Below are 18,155 nucleotides of genomic sequence, written 5' to 3'. Positions count from 1 at the left end.
AGATTGAAGTCCTGAATTTGTGATCTCCCATTTAATGTTCTGTCACATGCTGCATTGTGGTCATTCTCCCTCCAGAACCAGCAATCAGAGAAATAGTTGAACTGGTGAGAACTTCCCATTTTTGGGTCTAATATCACTGTTGGAGACCCCAGGACAGGTTGAGTTGTGTTCACTTAGGCGTAAGAGGATTTTTAAGCAGACCTGAGTAATAACTACGGCTGAACAGCTAACCGAACCCTGAAAATATAGTTTTAAATGTGTTGATTTTTTTCGATGATTAATTGCTAGATTTTTTTTAAGTTGGATTTTCATTAATTTGTTTGCTGTTTGTTTATGATAGTTCAACTGGAAGGCCCACTTTCTCAGCCTTGATTTGGTTTATTATTGTCACATGTATTAGCGTACAGTAAAAAGTACTGTTTCTTGCGCACTATTCGGATAAAAGCATACCATTCATAGAGAAGGAAAGGAGAGAGTGCAGAATGCAGTGTTACATCATAGAGAAAGATCAACTCAGTGCGAGATAGACCCTTTCAAAGGTCTGATGGCAGCATGGAAGAAGCTGTTTTTGGGACCCTCATCCTTGTCTCTCACCTGAGGGGGTTAAATCATCATCAGTCAGCTCTCTCCCTCAAAGGGGAAAGCGGCCAGTAGTTATCTGGGACTGTGGCGACTTTACCTTACCTTACCTTACCTTACCTTACCATAACCCCATAGTTACATCCCAGTCTTTATTTTGCTGTCTGTAAATTTTGTCAGAGGGAAAATGACTTGATGATCAGTGTGTTTCATTCCCTAGTTGGATGCCTGAGAATTGCTTTAGTGTGATTGGTCGTTCGGACAGCTTGCTGACGTCACTCCAGCTCAGCGCTGGGAATCCCCATTCAGCTATTTTACAGTTGGTTGCAGGTGGAGAGAGTTGAAGTTCTCATCACTGAGAGAGTTGATCTCTCAGCTCTGCTTTCTTCGAGGTCAGCAATGAATGCCCTTGCTTCGCTGCTGACTGCAAAATCCAGGCCAATATTTCCATTTATATAGCACCTCGAAACATCTGTGCTTCACAAATAAGATTACTTTGAAGTCGTGTGACAGTTGCTAGGTGGACAATTTTATTAGAATATCTCTGTGGTTTTGTTAGAGTCTAATTATACTGTTTGTATCCCAAATGAAGTGTACCGCATGTACAAGCGCTGGAGAACACGTAGAATTATTTTTGTAAATTCCACGGTTTTAATTTCATACACTGTTTCCCAAATGTGTGATGAAGCTGTGAAGTACGTTTATTTCATTTATAAGTACAGGATGTCCTCATTGAAATTTAAAAAAAAAATCTGAAACTTGTTACTAAAGTTGGCCTTAAGTTCATTTTAAAATAACTAAAATTGAATTTCCAGTAATAATGAACTTTGAGTTTGTAGCGTTTTTATCTGCTTGACTGCAATTAAAATATGAATATATAGTAAGATTGCCTGATAAGTGAGTTACGTTTAGCTGTGAAATTTAAAGGAAGTTCCCACTTGCATGTAAAATTTCACTATTATTACTACGAACATTTTTATTAATGGAAAATGCTGTCCATTACTAATAATTGCTCCAATTGCACGTAAAACCTCTTTCAGTTCCTCTTTTAGCTTCTTCACTGAACAACTTTATTTGCCCAGGTTTTAAGGGAGCGATGACTATGAAATTGTCAGCTTTGGCTGCCGTTACTCCTCTGAAACTGACAGCAGCTTCTCTCGTCTGCACAGTGCACAGTTAAAATTGGAAATCCAGATGTCATTGCCATTAATTCTAAACATCTGTATGGGTTGCACTCTTAGATCTTCCAAACTGCAACTAATTAGAAAATGAACTTGAGAACTTCCACTCTTGTGCTCTTAGTCTCACCACGAAACCCTTGAAAAGTTGGAATGAGGCGTAATTGTATTCTTAGCAGCCTACTAAATTCAAAATTCCTGCGAAATGCCCGAACTAATTAACTGTGAAAGAGCACATTTAAATTCGTTGATTCTGAATGTTTCCACGAGGACCAAATATTCCACGTTTTTGAGAGTTATTTTGGAAAGCTTGATATTTTAGCTTCTTTGTTAATCCCACGAATATGTCCCAATCGTTGCGCTACCTGTAAAATTTAAAAATTAAAATGAAAGGATGTGTTTTTTTTTGTAATTTCCTGGATTATTGTCTGTGAGAATACTTATTTGTCCTGCTTAATTCCATTACTGTTGGTGGGTGCCTTGTGATCCCAAATGTCAGGAAAGGCGAAGTCTGCACCAGTGAGATTGCCGGATCCTTGAGGGTAGCTTTCTTCGAGGCCAACAGTCAACTGCTGATAGCAGTCCAGTCCAATGATTTAAGGCTCCATCTTGACTTCTTCTGTCTCTCCTAAATTTGTTGCTCCTGTCATTCACCCTAAATATCTTCCCTTGCATTACCCCTACCTGTATTTACCTCAACCACTTGCCATGGTGATAGTTTCCACATTCTTACCACTCTGTAGAAAAATTGCTCTTTCTTTAACATCGCTGCATCTGTTTCCATTTAGGATCTTTTAAAGTGAAATATATGCCTCTAAACTCGCCAACATTAAATGCTACCTGTGTTTTGATTTTTACTTCATTAATTCCCGATTTTACCAATGCCCCAAAAGCTTGAAATCTTCAGTAAATAAACAATGCATGTCGTATTGGTATAATTTGCCAATTTTCACATCAAACTCATTGACTAAATCTAAATTATTAATCTCAGCATTGAACCGACCTTTGAATTGAGTCTGTAGGACATCCCCGTCCAATCACTCTAATTTCGCTAATTAATCATCTTCAGCAAACCCACGTGAGGTACCTTGTCAAAAGCTTTCTTATGTGGCAGGTGGAGTATAATGTGGGAAAATGTGATGTTAATCACTTCTCGTCGGTAGCATTGAAAAGTAGAGTATTTTTTCAGTGGTGAGGAATTTTAAATGGTTGATGTTCAGACAGGTTTGTATGTCTGCATACAGAACACAAAATTAGCATGCAGGTACAGCAAGCAATTAAGAAGTCAAAGAGCAAGTGGACTCTATTGGAAGGAAAGTGGAGTGCATGTGTAAAGATGCCTTGCCGAATTGTCAGCTCTTTGGAGTAATGTGGACAGTTCTGGTTTCCACGTTTTAGGGAGGATATACTTGTACTGGAGAGAGTGCAGTGAGAACTCATTAGATTGATTCCTGGGATGAGTTGTACCAATTGTAAGATAACCAACCGTAAGTTATCACTTTTTAATCAGTCAGGATCAGGTGTAACAACTGTGGTGGGATGTTGAGTTAACTCAGAGTTTAAGACAGAACATAACACGTTCTGCAGCAAAAACATCTGAATGTAACAAGTCGCAAGTGCTGGTTCAGACTAGGGAGGATTGCTGGCATGCACAGGCGACTCTTTTTCTACTTCTCTCCTTGCTGCCCAAGCCGTCTTGACTTTTCGATCCACTCGGGCAGGTTGAACAGAGTTGCCTTTCAGAGTCAGTTTCCTCCACCTCCGGCACTGAGCTTCCCCAAAGTCTTTAAGGTCAGACCTCTTTTTGGATGTGGATGGATTATTGTTGGATAGTTTGGATCCTATAAAGATTAATTTTATTTTAATATACCCTATAAAATGTCGAGTTCTTTGGCTCTTGGGTTAATAATCTCATCTTTAATGCCACTGGGTTTTTAAGCCTTTGCATGTCCCTCTGGCCTTGATCAACCGCTCTTATCTCATCTTTTCCTTGGTGTATCTCAAGCTGTTCACTCTGACCAGTTTCTTTATCCTAGTAGTATTCCATCCCTGGCCATCAAATGAACTTGCCAAGATTTCATAATTGATATCTCTCCCACTATTAGTTAGTGACTTGTAAGATTGTTTGTCAGGCGTGCAACATGACGTTCATAATGTTTGAAAAGCAATATACTGTGGATGCAGGAAATGGGTGTCCGGGTCACCAACAACCTATCCTGGTCCCTATGTGCAGATGCTACAGTTGAGAAAGCCCACCAACTTTCTCAGAAGACGAAGGAAATTTGGCATGTCAGCTACGCCTGTCACCAATTTTCAAAGACGCACCACAGAAAGCATTCTTTCTGGTGGTATCACAGCTTGATATGGCTCCTGTTCTGCCCAAGACGACAAGAAACTACAAAAGATCGTGTACGGAGGCCAATCCATCACGCAAACCAGCCTCCCATTCGTTGACTCCGTCCACACTTCCCGCTGCCTCAGCAAAGCAGCCGGCATAATCAAGGATCCCACGCATCTCGGACATTCTCTCTTCCACCTTGTTCCGTCGGGAAAAAGATTCTTCCCTGCTGCTGTCAGATTTTTGAATGGACTGAGCTTGCTTTAAGTTGATCTTTCTCAACACCCAAGCTATGACTGTAACACTAGATTCTGCACTCTCTCGTTTCCTTCTCCACGAAGGCTGTGCTTTGTCTGTGTCGTGCGCAAGAAACAATACCTTGTACTGTAAGTTAATACATGTGACAATAAAATCAAATGTTTCCATTGGGGGAAAAGATGCAAAAATCTGAGGTTATGTATTAACAGACTCAAGAACAGCTTCTTCCCTGATGCCATCAAATTTTTGAATGTACTTAACTTGCCCGAAGTTGATCTCTCTCTTCACCCTAGTTATAAACACTACATCCTGTAATCTCTCCTTTCCTTTCCTTCCCTATGAGTGGTATGTTTTGTCTGTACAGTGCACAAGAAACAATACTTGTCACTGTATAATACATGTGGTGGTACGAAATCAAATCAAAATCAAATCAGTTTATAGAAGCAACTGTGGAAAGAAAGAGGTTGTGACTTAGCATCAGACCTGCAAGCAAGGAATGGGCAGGACAAGGACAGAAAGAAGGGTTGTAAAATATAAGAAATATTGTTTGTCCAGTCCTGGATTATGTCAGTTACATATGAGATCCTTGTTTTTTTAAAAAATATGATTTATCATAATAAATCTAAGATAGGACCAATTAAAAGTCTGATGGCAGCAGGGAAGAAACTGTTCCTGAGTTGGTTGGTATGTGATCTTGACTTTTGTATCTTTTTTCTGACGGAGGAAGGTGGAAGAGACTATGTCCGGGGTACGTTGGGTCCCTTGTTAGCTGGCTGCATTTGCGAGGCAGCAGCAAGTGTAGACAGAGTCAACGGATGCGGGGTTGGTTTGCGTGATGGGCTGGGCTACGTTCACGACCCTTGGTAGTTTGTTTCTGTCGTGGTTCGAGCAGGAGCCATACCAAGCTGTGATAGAGCCAGAAACGGTGCTTTCTATGGTGCATGTGTAAAAACTGGTTTGGAGAGAGAAATAAAAGATATGTGGCAGAAATCAGAGTGGATAATCCACCAATTTCACATCCTGGATCGAAGATTTGGAATGGGAATCATTCCGGCAAAGGAGGGAGAAATATTGACTGACTGAGTTATGTAAAATATGGCCCACACAAGTAGCTGGTGCCCTTTGGCAATGTCAAAACGTGAGGTAACTGTCCACACAAACTACAAAGACCGTTTGTTTCTCAGATCGTGTATCAGGAATCTTTATGCCCAAGAACAATCCCATAAGCTGTCAAAAGAAATAGTAGTAAGAAGTCTCTCAACACCAGGTTAGAGTCCAACCACACTCTAACCCAGGTGTTGTGAGACTTCTCACTGTGTTTACTCCAGTCCAACGCTGGCACCTCGACATCAGAAGAAATAGTTACAGACCCACTACCTGATGAATCTTTAAGATCCATCTTTATATTAATTACTTAATTTCTAAGTTTGATTATCAGGACGACCACCTCAGCAGCTCATGCCAGCTTTGGCCTGCATTACCCGTAGAAATGTTTATAGTATGGATAATAAGCCGACACAACTAAAGCAGAAGCAGATGGCGGAGTTTGTCTTTCAAGGCCGGTGGGAGCGGTGACGGGGGAAGAAAAACATGTGCCTTGAGCAGGTGTGTCGCTGTCTGGAAAAATAACAAACAAGTGAAACATGCAATGGCAACAAAACAAAATTGAGCACCAATTGTGGTCTGAAATTGATTAACTCAGTGTTGAGCCTGGAAGGCTGTAAAGTGCCTAATCAAAAGATGAGGCCCTGTTCCTCAAGCTTGTGGGTTGAGCTTTGCTAAGTGAGGTGACTAAGGATAATGCTGAGTCCTTTGCTCAGTGGTTCAGCATTAAAGAGGGGAAGGCCAGAGAGTATTGATAATGGCCATTCAGTTCCACTTATTCCTTATCAGGCTGCTGAGTGCTGTTCACTAAAGTAATTTCTGCTTCTACACACGAATGAATTTATGTACTTCAACAAGCGTCTTAATTAAACAAGATTAAATGAAAAGCCTGGAACAGTTTTTATGATAATTATCTGTTTGTGCACTTATCTAGCAATGGCCCTTTGTTCAAGGTAACAAACATTACCTAACAATAATTATCCCACTAATCTTGTTATAGAAATTAAACCTGAAGCAGTTTCCAGTAAAACAAAACTCGCAGACTAACCTATTCCTTTATGTATTTTAAATTAATTATATGTACGTATACATTCTAACCCTATTTCTAATTTATAAACGAGTTGCCCTATGTTGAGAAGTTGACGGGATTGGGGCTATTCTTTCTGGAGGTCAGAAGAATAAGGGGTGATTTCATTGAAACTTGTAAGATTCTGAGGGGACTTGACTGGTTAGATCCTGAGAGGATATTTTCCCATGGCTGGAGAATGAAAGCAAGAGAGTACAGTCTCAGCATGCGGGAGTCGACCATTTAAGGCTGAGACGAGAAGAAATTTCTTCACTGAGGGCTGAGAGTGCTCTGCGGAGTAGATTCAGAAAGGGATTCAGTAATGTGAGGATCAGGCACCAAAGTGAAATTGAGATCAAAGAGCGGCACGGACAAGTTGGGCCACAGGACCTGTTTGCGTGCTGTAAACGTCTGACTCTATGATCTTACTGCATGTTGGAACAGGCTTGAGGAGCCATAAACGTTAAGATTTATGAAGTCCACGGCCACTACAAAACTGCTACACTTGATAACCCCCTGAAAGAACTAAGAGGTTTGCCAACCATCCTTGTCCATATTTTTATCTATTTTTAAAATTTAGGTATATAACAACTTCATCCTTAACTAGAGACTCTAGAATTGTTCTTCCACAGAGGTTAAACTAATTGGCCTGGAATTAACCACATTTGTTCTCACCATTGGACCTTGATGCTTTGTCACCTTTAGCCTATTTTCCATTCATGTATCAGAATGCTACCGATCGTAACCAAGAGAGAAACTGTAGTTTTTTTGCAACGTACGTTCTAAACGTAAAACCAGAACCCTGAAATGAAACAGGAAGTGCTGGAAACACTCAACCGGTCTGGCAACGTCTGTGAAGAGAGAAACACAGTTAAAGGGGTGAATTTTCCCATTCCGCCTGCCGGGGGAGGGACACAGTGGGGAAAGTTCTGTTGATTTTGGGTGGGATTTTACCGCTTTCAGAGTGAACGCGGTAGGGAAATCCTGCCCAGTGTTTCAGATCCATGACCCGGAGGAGGCATTTTCCTGGAGTTACTCAAGAAGGCAATAGCATAAGAAGGAAGCTTTCTTACAGTTAAGTAGCCAAATAAAATAGCAATTTGTTTAGTAAATATATTTTGGAACATTAAGCATTCCAGGCTGAAGTACAATGGTGGCACAGAGGCAGTTTTCATTTTGTAAATGAACACACAAATTTATTATGTCAAAGATGGCAGTATGTCAGGAAGCAAGGCCGGCACAGTGGTTAGCACTGCTGCCTCGAAGCACCGGGGACCCAGGTTTGATTCCCGGTTTGGGTGGAGTCTACACGTTCTCCCTGTGTCTGTGTGGGTTTCCTCCGGGTGCTCCGGTTTCCTCCCACAGTTTGAAAGACTTGCTGCTTAGGGGCATTAGCCATGCTAAATTCTCCCTCAGCGTACTCAAACCGGCTACTGTCGGATTTTCACAATAACTTCATTGCAACGTTAACGTAAGCTGACTTGTGACCCTAATAAATAAACTTCAAAAAACACTTCAAACTTTGCTGGACGGAAAACGTACAGAGACAAGAGTCTTCGTATTATTTCTTCATAAGAAACACCTTATTGTTGCTCTGCAGTCCAGTCTGCCAGTATTTCATTCCACCTCACGATTCTTTCTGTTTTTCTCAAATTTGCCCAAATCCATTCTACTTTTCTGTTTAGATTCATATTAAACTTCTGTCTGTGAAATTAGAGTTGACTTTTAATAACCCATCTATAAAGACAATACTTCCAAAAATTACTTGATAGTAATATATAGGCTTGTCTGCTGTTGTGTCAGCCGGAGGCCAGGATTTCATAGCCTCGCTCATCCTGAAACTGTAAAATCCTGCCCAAGGTCAACAGACCTTCCCATTGTCCGCCCTTCCGCTCCGATTCCCACGATGGGTGGGACGGTACAATTCTGGCCATAGTCAGAAGGCATTTTAAACCGGCTCAGATGAGTTTATCACACCATTTTGACAGCAAACATTTGCCAGATGTTGTAGAAGCATTATCCATTGATTTCAGTAGACTGGGGATGTTAGAGCATGAACTGAAAATGCTGGAAAATCTCAACAGGTCTGACAGCATCAGTGGGGAGAGAATGGTCAACGTTTCGGGTCCAGATGACTCTTCGTCACAGCTGAGAATCAGCAGAGATTTCTCTGCTCGACCTCTGCTGATGCTCTTTGTTCTCAGCTCTCACAACAAGTCATCTGGACTTGAAAAGTTGGCTCAATTCTCTCCACACAGATGCTGTCAGACCTGCTAAGGTTTTGTTTCAGGTTCCAGTATCCAGAGTATTTTGCTTTTATGTGACAGCATTACCCGCTTATGTCAATATACTAAGTTTGCAATCAGACGAACTAAGAAAAACATAAGGATTTTTGTATATTAAATAGCTTTCATTTTGTAGTTAGCATGGGATGTTCATGTTGGAAATATGCATTACAAACATTGCTTTCTGACATTCTAAATTTTAAAAATTTTGTTTGAAATGTAAAATTCTTTTTATCTTGGTTTTTGACTGTTCTTTTCTTTTACCTTTTAGCTAAACTTTGATCTCGAAAAAGGAGTTTTTCCTTTAGTCATTCGGGCAGTAGTCGATGAAGTGGATGGTAAGCCGCACTCTTTAATACCGTGGAATCCTAAATTTTTTGGCTTGGGAAAACACTAGATATTTTTTAAAAATGTATTTGTGGAAGGACGTAATTTAATAATAGGTTCTCAAATATGTATCCTGAAGATAGTGAGGTGATAGGTTAGTGTATTGTGCTGGATTATTACACTTTGAGTTTAGGTCTGTAACGGTGAGTTCCTCAAGTTGGCCTAGTTATTGACGTTTGAATGACTATTTCCACCATCGTTGCTGGTGTTTACGCAGTTAGCCCACTATAAATATTTATCAGTGTATTACCTTCTGAAACTTTGACGGAGAACATGAAGAGCAAATGTCTGAGGCCATGTCCTAAAATTATTCTGGATGATAACATTGTATTGATATCTTGAGTACGTTTGAACCCACAACCTTCTGACTGGAGAGAGAGGAGAGTGCTACCGACTGAGTCACTGATGGCATTTAAATATTACTTAAAACCACACGAGTCCTTTTATTGTGCAAAAACTACGTGTGGCAACATATCGAATGCATTTTGAGAATATACCACGTCGAGAGCTTTTGCTTTATCTATCCTATTTGTTGGGTCTTCAGAAAACAGCAGTAGACTCGTCAAAGCCAATTTCCCTTTCGTACGATCATGATGACGTTGCCTAATCGTGTTATGATTTTCTAAGTATTCTACTATCAGTTGCTTCAATAATGGATTCTAACATTTTCCTGATGACTAATGTCACATTGTCTGATTTCTGGATCCCTGATTTCAATCTCCTTCTTGAAGTCATTGCAACATTTGCTGCATTCCAATATACTTGGGAATGTTTCAGAACCTGAGGAGTTTTGGAAAATCAATGTCTTCACCATCTCTTCTAGAACACGTTGGATGTATGCGTCAGGTCCAGGAGATTTGTCATCTTGGATGAAATCCAGTCCTTTTCCTTTGTTAATCTTAATTACTTTAAGTTCCTCACTCTTATCCGACCTTTGGTTGGCTCTCCACCATTTGTATTTTTTTATCTTGTATTGTAAATACAAATAGAAAATATCTGTTTAATTTCTCTGTCATTTCCTTATTCTCCATTTCTCCTGTCTCAGCTTCTGAGAAACCCACATAACTTTAGCTACTCTCCTTTTCATAGACTTGTAGAAACTCTTAAAATCTGTTTTTCTATTTCTTTGCTAGCACGTTCTCATTCTTTTTTTCTCCTTCTCTTGCTGGCATCTAAAACTCTCCTGATCTTCAGGCTTACTATTCTTGACAGTGTTCGTTTAAACCCTTGAATACAATACTTAATCCCTTAGCTCGCAACAAGTGAACCACTTTTTCCATGGAGTTTTTATTTTTCAACCGATTGTATATTTGAGAATTAAGAAATAATTATTTCAATGCTTATCATTACTTATTCTACAGTCACGCAATTTAGTTTGATTTCAAAATCTACTGGAGTCAGCTTGTGCCTCATAGATTCATAATTGGCTTTACTTAAGTTTCAGACGCACTCATTGGAATTCTACCACCCTGCCAGCCATGGGAACCAGACTGGGCGAGGGTCGGACAATGGGAGGGTCCATTGTCTTGGGCGAGATTTCTACTGTCTGGTCGAGTGAGGCCGTAAAATCTTGTCCCTTAAGTCAATTTGAAATTGTATCATGTTAAGATCCCTCTTCCCTTAGGATCCCTTGTTGTATGATTAATAACCCTATCTTATTACACAAGACAATCATCAGTTGCCTGGTTGGTTCCATACTGTATTGTTCGAAGAAACTGTTTTGAATTCCATAAACTCATTCTCCAGATTACTTTCGCCAATTTGAATTGTCCACTCTACATGAAGATTAAATTCCCCCATGATTATTGCAATATTTCTGTTGCAAGCTCCTCTTACTGTCCAGCAGAAAATCGACTGTTCGGGAGCCTATAAACCAGTTCGACGAATGATTTTTTTTTCCGGTCGTTTCTTGTCTACACCCAAAATTATTGCACTTTGTGATCTTCCCAATCAAGATCCTTCCCCATTTTCCATTTTGTCTGTGTGTTCAAAATGCTCCCTGGCATGTCCTGGAATATTTAGTACATAGTCTTGTTTACCGTGCAACCATGTCTCTGTGATACAATAGTTGTGAGAACAAAACCTGTTTATCTATCTTTATTTCATTAATTTATCTATCATGTTACAAATGCTTTGTGTATTCGGATAAATTTCTTAACATTTTCCGCAATTTGACTTATTCACTAATGCGCTATTATCAATAAGCTCTCAGTCCCTTTCTGCTACACTTTGATTATCTTTCTCAAATCCTGACACTTTGTTGTTATATTTTTCTCTGAGAGGGTAACCTTGTTGGATCAGATGCCTCCTCCTGTGAAAAAAAGCACTCTGGGGAAAATAATTTTCTTCTGCCTCAATGGAGCAATGGAGACATTCTGTGGTGACACATAGAGTAGAAGACTCGCTATCAGATTTCAGAATGGTCCAGATCCTCAGTGCATCATCAGTGCACTGGAAGGTGAAAGACTCTCAGAGAATAAAAGTACTTTTAGCAGATTTGGTCAAAGAAGACAATATCTCAAGTATTTCCAAGGAACATTTAATGGGTGCTTCAGGTGTCATTTGATGTGTTATTATAGTAAACTGCTCAACGAGAAGAGGAAAGGACCTTGAATGACACATGACAAAGATTATGATGAATCTGGGGAAATTATTCTGAGCCCAGGGAGTTTTCGTCCTGTGATTAATGTGTTAATCACGGACTTCTTTAATTATATAGTGCTAGATCATAGAATAGAACGGAAGGAGACCAGACAGCTCATTCGGTCAGCACCAGCTCTCTACAAGAGCAATTTAGCTAGTCCTTCCATTTGCCCTTTTCCCGTAATCCTGCGCATTTACTATCTTTACCTTTTGAAAGCCACTTTTGAATCTGCTGCCAAAACTCATCAGGCAGTGCATTCCAAATGCGAACCACTCATTGTATAAAAAGGTTTTCCTCAAGTCGCTGTTACTCCTTTTAGCAATCATCTTAAATCAGTGTCCTCTGGTTCTTCATCCTTCTGCCAAAGGGAATAGTTCCTATCTACTTTGTCTGAACCCCTCATGCTTTTGAATACCTCTATCGGATCTCCTCTCAACCTTCTTCTCTCAGTAGAACAGCCCCAGCTTCTCCAATCTATCCAGGTAACTGAGCTCTCTTATCTTTGGATCCATTCTTCGCATTTTTTTCCATACCCCGCGTAAAGCCTTCCTTCCGAAACTGAGATGCATTACTCAAGTTGAGGTTGAGCTAGCATTTTATACAAGTTCATCATTATTTCCTTGCTTTTCTACTCTATGCCTTAGTTATAAGGTCCAGCATGCCGTATCCCTTATAAGCTACTTTCTCAATTTGCCCCGTCACCGATAATTTGTACACGTACACCCTCAGTTAATTCTGATCCTTCTATTTATTCATTTGTGGAATACGGGCAATGCTGGCTGGCCAGCATTTATTGCCCATCCTGAGTTGCTCTTGGAGGGCAGTTCAGAGTCAACCACATTGCTGCGGCTCTGGAGTCACATGTAGGCCAGACTGGGTAACGACGGCAGATTTCCTTCTCTGAAGGACATGAGTGAACCAGATGGGTTTTTCTGACAATCAACAATGGTTTTATGGTCATCAGTAGATCATTTCCAAATATATTTTTTATGGAATTCGAATTTGACCATCTGCCTTGGCAGGATTCGAATCCGGGTCACCAGAACATTGGCTGAGTTTCTGGATTAACAGTCTTGTGATTATACCCTAGACCATTGCCTCCCACCCTGCACCCTCTTTGATTGAATTTGATTTATTATTGTCACATATATTGGAACACAGGAAAAAGCATCGTTTCTTGCAAGTTATACAGACAAAGCATACGTACGTAAAAAAAAGGAAAGGTGTGCAGAATGTAACGTTCCAGTCATAGCTAGGGTCTGGAGAAGGATCAACTTAATGCAAAGTTAGTCCATTCAAAAGTCCGATGGCAGCAGGGAAGAAGCTGCTCTTGAGTTGGTTGGTACACGCCCTCTGACTTGTGTATCTTTTTCCCGTAGGAAGAAGGTGGAAGATAATATGTCCGGGGCGCGTGGGGGCCCTTAATTGTTGCTGTCTGCTTTTCCGAAGCAGTGGGAAAGAGAGACAGTTTCAGTAGAGGGGAGGCTGGTTTGCGTTCATGACCCTTTGTAGTTTCTTGCAATCTTTGTCAAAGCAGGAGCCATATCAAGCTGTGATATCACCAGGAAGAATGTTTTCTATGATGCATCTGTAAAAGTTGGTGAGAGCTGTAGTTGACGTGCCAAATTTCCTTAGCTGCCTGAGAAAGTAGAGGCGTTGGTGGGCTTACTTAACTATAGCATGGGCATTGAGGGGACAGGGCAGGTTGTTGGTGACCTGAACGCCTAAAAACTTGAAGCTTTCGACTATTTCCACTTCGTCCCCATTGAAGTAGACAGGGGCGTGTTTTCCACTACCTTTCCTGAAGTCGATGACTGTCCCCTTAATAATTGTACAGTGTATTTTGTGTCACCTCTGAGTTCTTCCTACTAAAATGCATCACTACACACGTCCCTGCATTAATTTTTATCTGCCACATGTCTGCCTATTCCTATCTATATCTTAAATCTATAAATAACCTCCTTCAGTTCGAAATAATTCCGAGTTCTGTATCATCTGTAAATCTTGAAATCATTCCCTATACACTCAAGTCTGACTCTTTAAAATAATTGTTGGCATCTCTCCATCCACATAGGATGATGGACATGCTGCAGTTCAAATCCTTTTTGAGGGCAGTGGCTTCTTGTGGCAGGAAAATCGATGTTAAGGGCCTTCATGCACTCTTGCAAACATCCTTGAAATGGGACTGGTAGTATTGGAGCAGCACTACGTTACAAGTGGGTGACCTTGCATTAGCAAGTTGGAGGAAGCTTTCAAAGGCCCGTAGGCAGCAAACTCTGCTGGAAGTACGTATACATGGTGGTCAGATAAAGAGACCACGCTTACCGATAATCTTTCCCCATCCGTGGGTGGTGAATCTTCTGTCATTGACCAACAAGACAAGCCATTTGAATCCTGGCCTCTGTGGATCCACACACTTCAGGAAGTTAAAAAAGGGGGAAAAGAGACAAGTCAGTGAAATTTCACACCTGGGTGATACTAGCTGACCTCAGAAAAATGGCCACATCACTTGTGAGCTGCTGTGCAGTACCAGCAGTGGCCATATTGGCAAGGCAATAGGCAAAAACAACATGGTACAACACCTACTGGTTTTCTGGTTTCAGGTACCTCTCTATTCAGATAATCCTTTGGTATCTGACCCTTTGCCGTGCTGTAAGTGTGCCTGAACCAGCAAAGTCGCCTCTGCTTGACGAGTGCCAACGGCACTGTGCGTATACCTACACCACGTGGACTGCAGGGATTTAAGGAGGTGGCTCATCACCACCTTCTCGAGCGCAATTAGAAACGGACATTAAATGGTGACCTTGCCAGTGACGTCCAAATCCCTGAACGAAGAAAAAAATATAGCATCTATAATTCACAGCCAAGTCGCTGAGAACACAGGCCTCATAAACTGACGTCTTGGTCACGTCAGCTTCATGTTATTTCATGCACGTTTTGAGAACTGGCCAAAGGCGGTAGCTGCTTTCCCTCTGCCTGTGTTGGATTCTGCGTCGACAGACAGAATGTCTGTTACCGCGGACCCAAGGATTTGTGAACCGCTAATCGGGATGTTATTTAATGGAATCAAGGCAGACGTGTCGCATCCTGTCCTCTAACCATGGTTTACTTGATGCTTAAAAGCAAGGGAGAATATCTTACGGGTCACTAACGTAAAGTATATCCCACTGTGTGCCCCCTCCATTCTGAAAAACAACCATTGGCCACTATACATTGTTTTCTGTCACTCAGCCTACCCTGTATTCATGCTATCGCTGTCCCTTTATTCCACGGGTGTCATCTTTGCTGTTATGTATCTTTGCCACATTATGAAATGCCTTTTGAAAGTTCATGTTGCCATGTCAACTGCAGAACTCTTAACAACCCTCTCTGTTTTCTCATCAAAAACTCAAATCAGTTCTGTAAAGCACAGTTTGCATTTAACAAATCCGTGCTGGCTTTCCTTCATTAATCCACGCTTGTCCAAGTGACTGTTAAATTTTGTCCCCTGTAACTTATAAAAGCTCTCCCATGGCTGAGATTAAATTGACTGCCTTGGAGTTGCTAGGTTTATCCTTAACGTCTTTGCTAAATAAGACTCCAAAGTTGTGGGTTAGGTTGATTGGGTATGCTAAATTGACCCTTGGTGTCAGAGGGATTGGCAGAATAAATACATGGTTTTGCGGGGATGGAGCCTGGGTAGTATTGTTGTTGGTTTGGGCTTGATGGGCCGAATGGTCTCCTGCGCAGGAGGGATTCGATTATTCGCAATTCCCCAGTCCTCTGTCACTATCTGCGTCTCTAAGGAAGATTATGGTTACTACCTCTGCAATTTCCACCTTTGCTTCCCTTAGCAGCCTCAAATGTATCTCATCTGGTGAGATGACTTCAACTTTTGTAATAGTGTTTGTAATACCTCCTCTTTATCAATGATTAGCCTGCCCAGTCTCTCAATTATCTTCTCTTTCACTAGACTTTGATAGCACTTTTCTTCCATGGTCATCCATCCACCAACTCAATTACCTTTGAGCTTCTATACGTACATTTGGACCCAATCTCTTCAAATTCCACAGAGCATCGTTGCCAGTTATACTAATGTCATTCAGACAATGACAACTAGATTCTGACCAAGCTCCAAGTTCTTCAGGAGATAACCTTAAACCTGGCACTAGGCATGCAATCACTGGCTTTACATCATGGCTGCAGGGAACAGTATCTGTTCCCCTGACTACATTTTCCCTGACCACCATCATGTTTCTTATTCATACGTACAAGTGCAGTTGACTGAATATAAGTCACTCAAAGTAAGTCCAGCCACATATAGAATTCACTAGTTAAAAGAAGTACGAAACAGCTGTGTTCCAATTGAGTGCAGCTGCTTCATTGTGTGAGGGTTTAGCAGTACAATAGTAGTAGCAGGAGTTGAGCATTTTCCACTGACTTTTTCTCATCCCACTCCCCCGGTTCCTTCTCGTACTGAGGTGCCGATCCTCAGACGCCAGGGGTCCAGATTTCTTATTGACGGTGAATGTTTCTTCGGACGTGGCTGGGGAAGACTGCAACTATGCACGATCCTCTGTGTATGTACTTCCAAGAGGGTTTGCTGCGTAGGGAGCACTGGAATCTTACGCCACCTTGCTAATGCAAGGTCACTGAATTCACGTGTCACATCAGTGGTGCTGCCGCATCAGAAATCAGCTGTTTCAGTAGAGACTGGGAATTGAATCAAAGGTCTTGCAGCACTGAATGGTGAAGCTATCTACGGGTTTATCCATTCAAGCCGTAGGGCAACTCATGTCCACGTCAGGTTTAAAACTGTGTTTGTTCTTGATTAATGATCATGAGTCATTCATTCCTATGAACACAGAAGTCAGTTCCAGTTAATTTGAAGTTTTATTGTGAGGGCGATCTGCAGCAAAACTGAACTAGTTAGTGGAAACTAAATTGTGTATATTAGCAATAACATCTCAAGGTGAATTAGAGAAGGCAACGACAAAAGTCGGTCAGTTTTACTTTGTGATGATAATTGAGATCAAGTCTAAATGTAGTTTTGAATTGAGAAGCGTATGCAGCGTAGAATAGATATCCCATGCCAGTAGTTAAGAATTCAAAAAAATGTGTAATTCGATGAAATTGATTCCACTATAAGTTACAGACATCCATAGCCCCACCCTGCCCAATGAATTCCTGAGTTTTGCTGAAGGTTATAGTCATGATTGATTTCAATAGCTGTTAGTCTAGTGAAGATGTAATTTAAGCTCTGGAAAGCTGGTAGGAACTGGAGTGGGCTGTTTTCTCCATGAGGTTATTCCACCATTCTGTGAGATCATGGCTGATGGGGCAGCACTGCTGCCTCACAGCGCCAGGGACCCGGGTTCGATTCCCGACTTTAGTCACTGCCTGTGTGGAGTTTGCACGTTCATCCCTGTGCCTGTATGGGTTTCCTTTGTGTGCTCTGGTTTCCTCCCATTGCCCAAAGATGTATGGGTTAGATTGATCGGTCATGTTAAATTGCCCCTTAGTGTCAGGGGGGACGACCTAGGATAAATGCATGCGGTTATGGGGAAAGGCCCTGTATCGGATGGTATTTGGTACAGAATCGAGCTGAAAGGCATCTTTCTGCACTGTCGGATTCTATAAGCTGTGATCTAACTCAACACAGCCACCTTTTCCCCATAGGTTGACAAAAGTATTTCAATCTCAGATTGAAAATTTAAAATAGATCTCGCATCAATTGCTTTTTGCAGAAGTGAGTTCCAAACTTCCAATCTTTGTGTGCAGAAGTATTTCCTCATTTCATTTATTTCATTTCATTTCATTCCATTCCTGAAAAGTCCATGTCTAATTTTAAGACTATATCCCTCTGTCCAACGCTTCCCAAACAGTGGAAGTCGTTTCTATGTACCTTATCTGTTCCCCTTAATATAACAAACTTTGATCAAATAACCTTCTGATTTGCAGGAAATGGAGCGCTAGTTCATGTAATCCTTCCATGTAATTTAACCCTCGGAGTCCAGGCATCATTCTGGTAAATCTACATTAGACTCTCTCCGAGACCAGTTTTTCCTCCTTGAGGTGTCGTTTCCACGACTCTGGATGTGGGCTAAACCGAACCTTTGTATAACTGTATGACTTCTATGTGACCTTTTTTGTAATGCTCCAGAAACAAATTCCAGCATTCAATCAGCCTTCTTGATTATTTCTTGCCCCAGTTCTTGACATTCTAATGATCAATGTATCTGGAATCCCAATTCACTTTAGACACTCCCTTGTCTCTAGCTTTCCAGCATTTAGAAATTACAAATTTCTAAAACTTTTACCCAAAGTGAATGACTTC

General features: G+C 41.1%; 1 protein-coding gene across 8 annotated transcripts in view; it reads left to right on the top strand.

Annotated features, from left to right (window-relative positions):
• The window catches only part of LOC145354800 (E3 ubiquitin-protein ligase MGRN1-like), a 160,136-nt gene that overhangs the window by 79,474 nt on the left and 62,507 nt on the right, over positions 1–18,155 (top strand). For all 8 annotated transcript variants that reach the window (XR_013888904.1, XR_013888905.1, XM_080206290.1 and 5 more), the window contains exon 6: positions 9,080–9,146. Coding sequence is in view for 6 of the 8 variants with exons in the window: in XM_080206290.1 (XP_080062416.1) it covers positions 9,080–9,146 (67 nt within the window). In the remaining 2 variants the exon portion in view is untranslated. The remainder of the gene's footprint in view (positions 1–9,079; positions 9,147–18,155) is intronic.

Source organism: Carcharhinus amblyrhynchos, chromosome 18 (assembly GCF_965287045.1).
Source record: "Carcharhinus amblyrhynchos chromosome 18, sCarAmb.v2.hapA, whole genome shotgun sequence".
Lineage (NCBI taxonomy): Eukaryota > Metazoa > Chordata > Chondrichthyes > Carcharhiniformes > Carcharhinidae > Carcharhinus > Carcharhinus amblyrhynchos.
The sequence above is the reverse complement of the archived record's forward strand: the minus strand, read 5'-3'. Positions and strand labels throughout refer to the sequence as shown.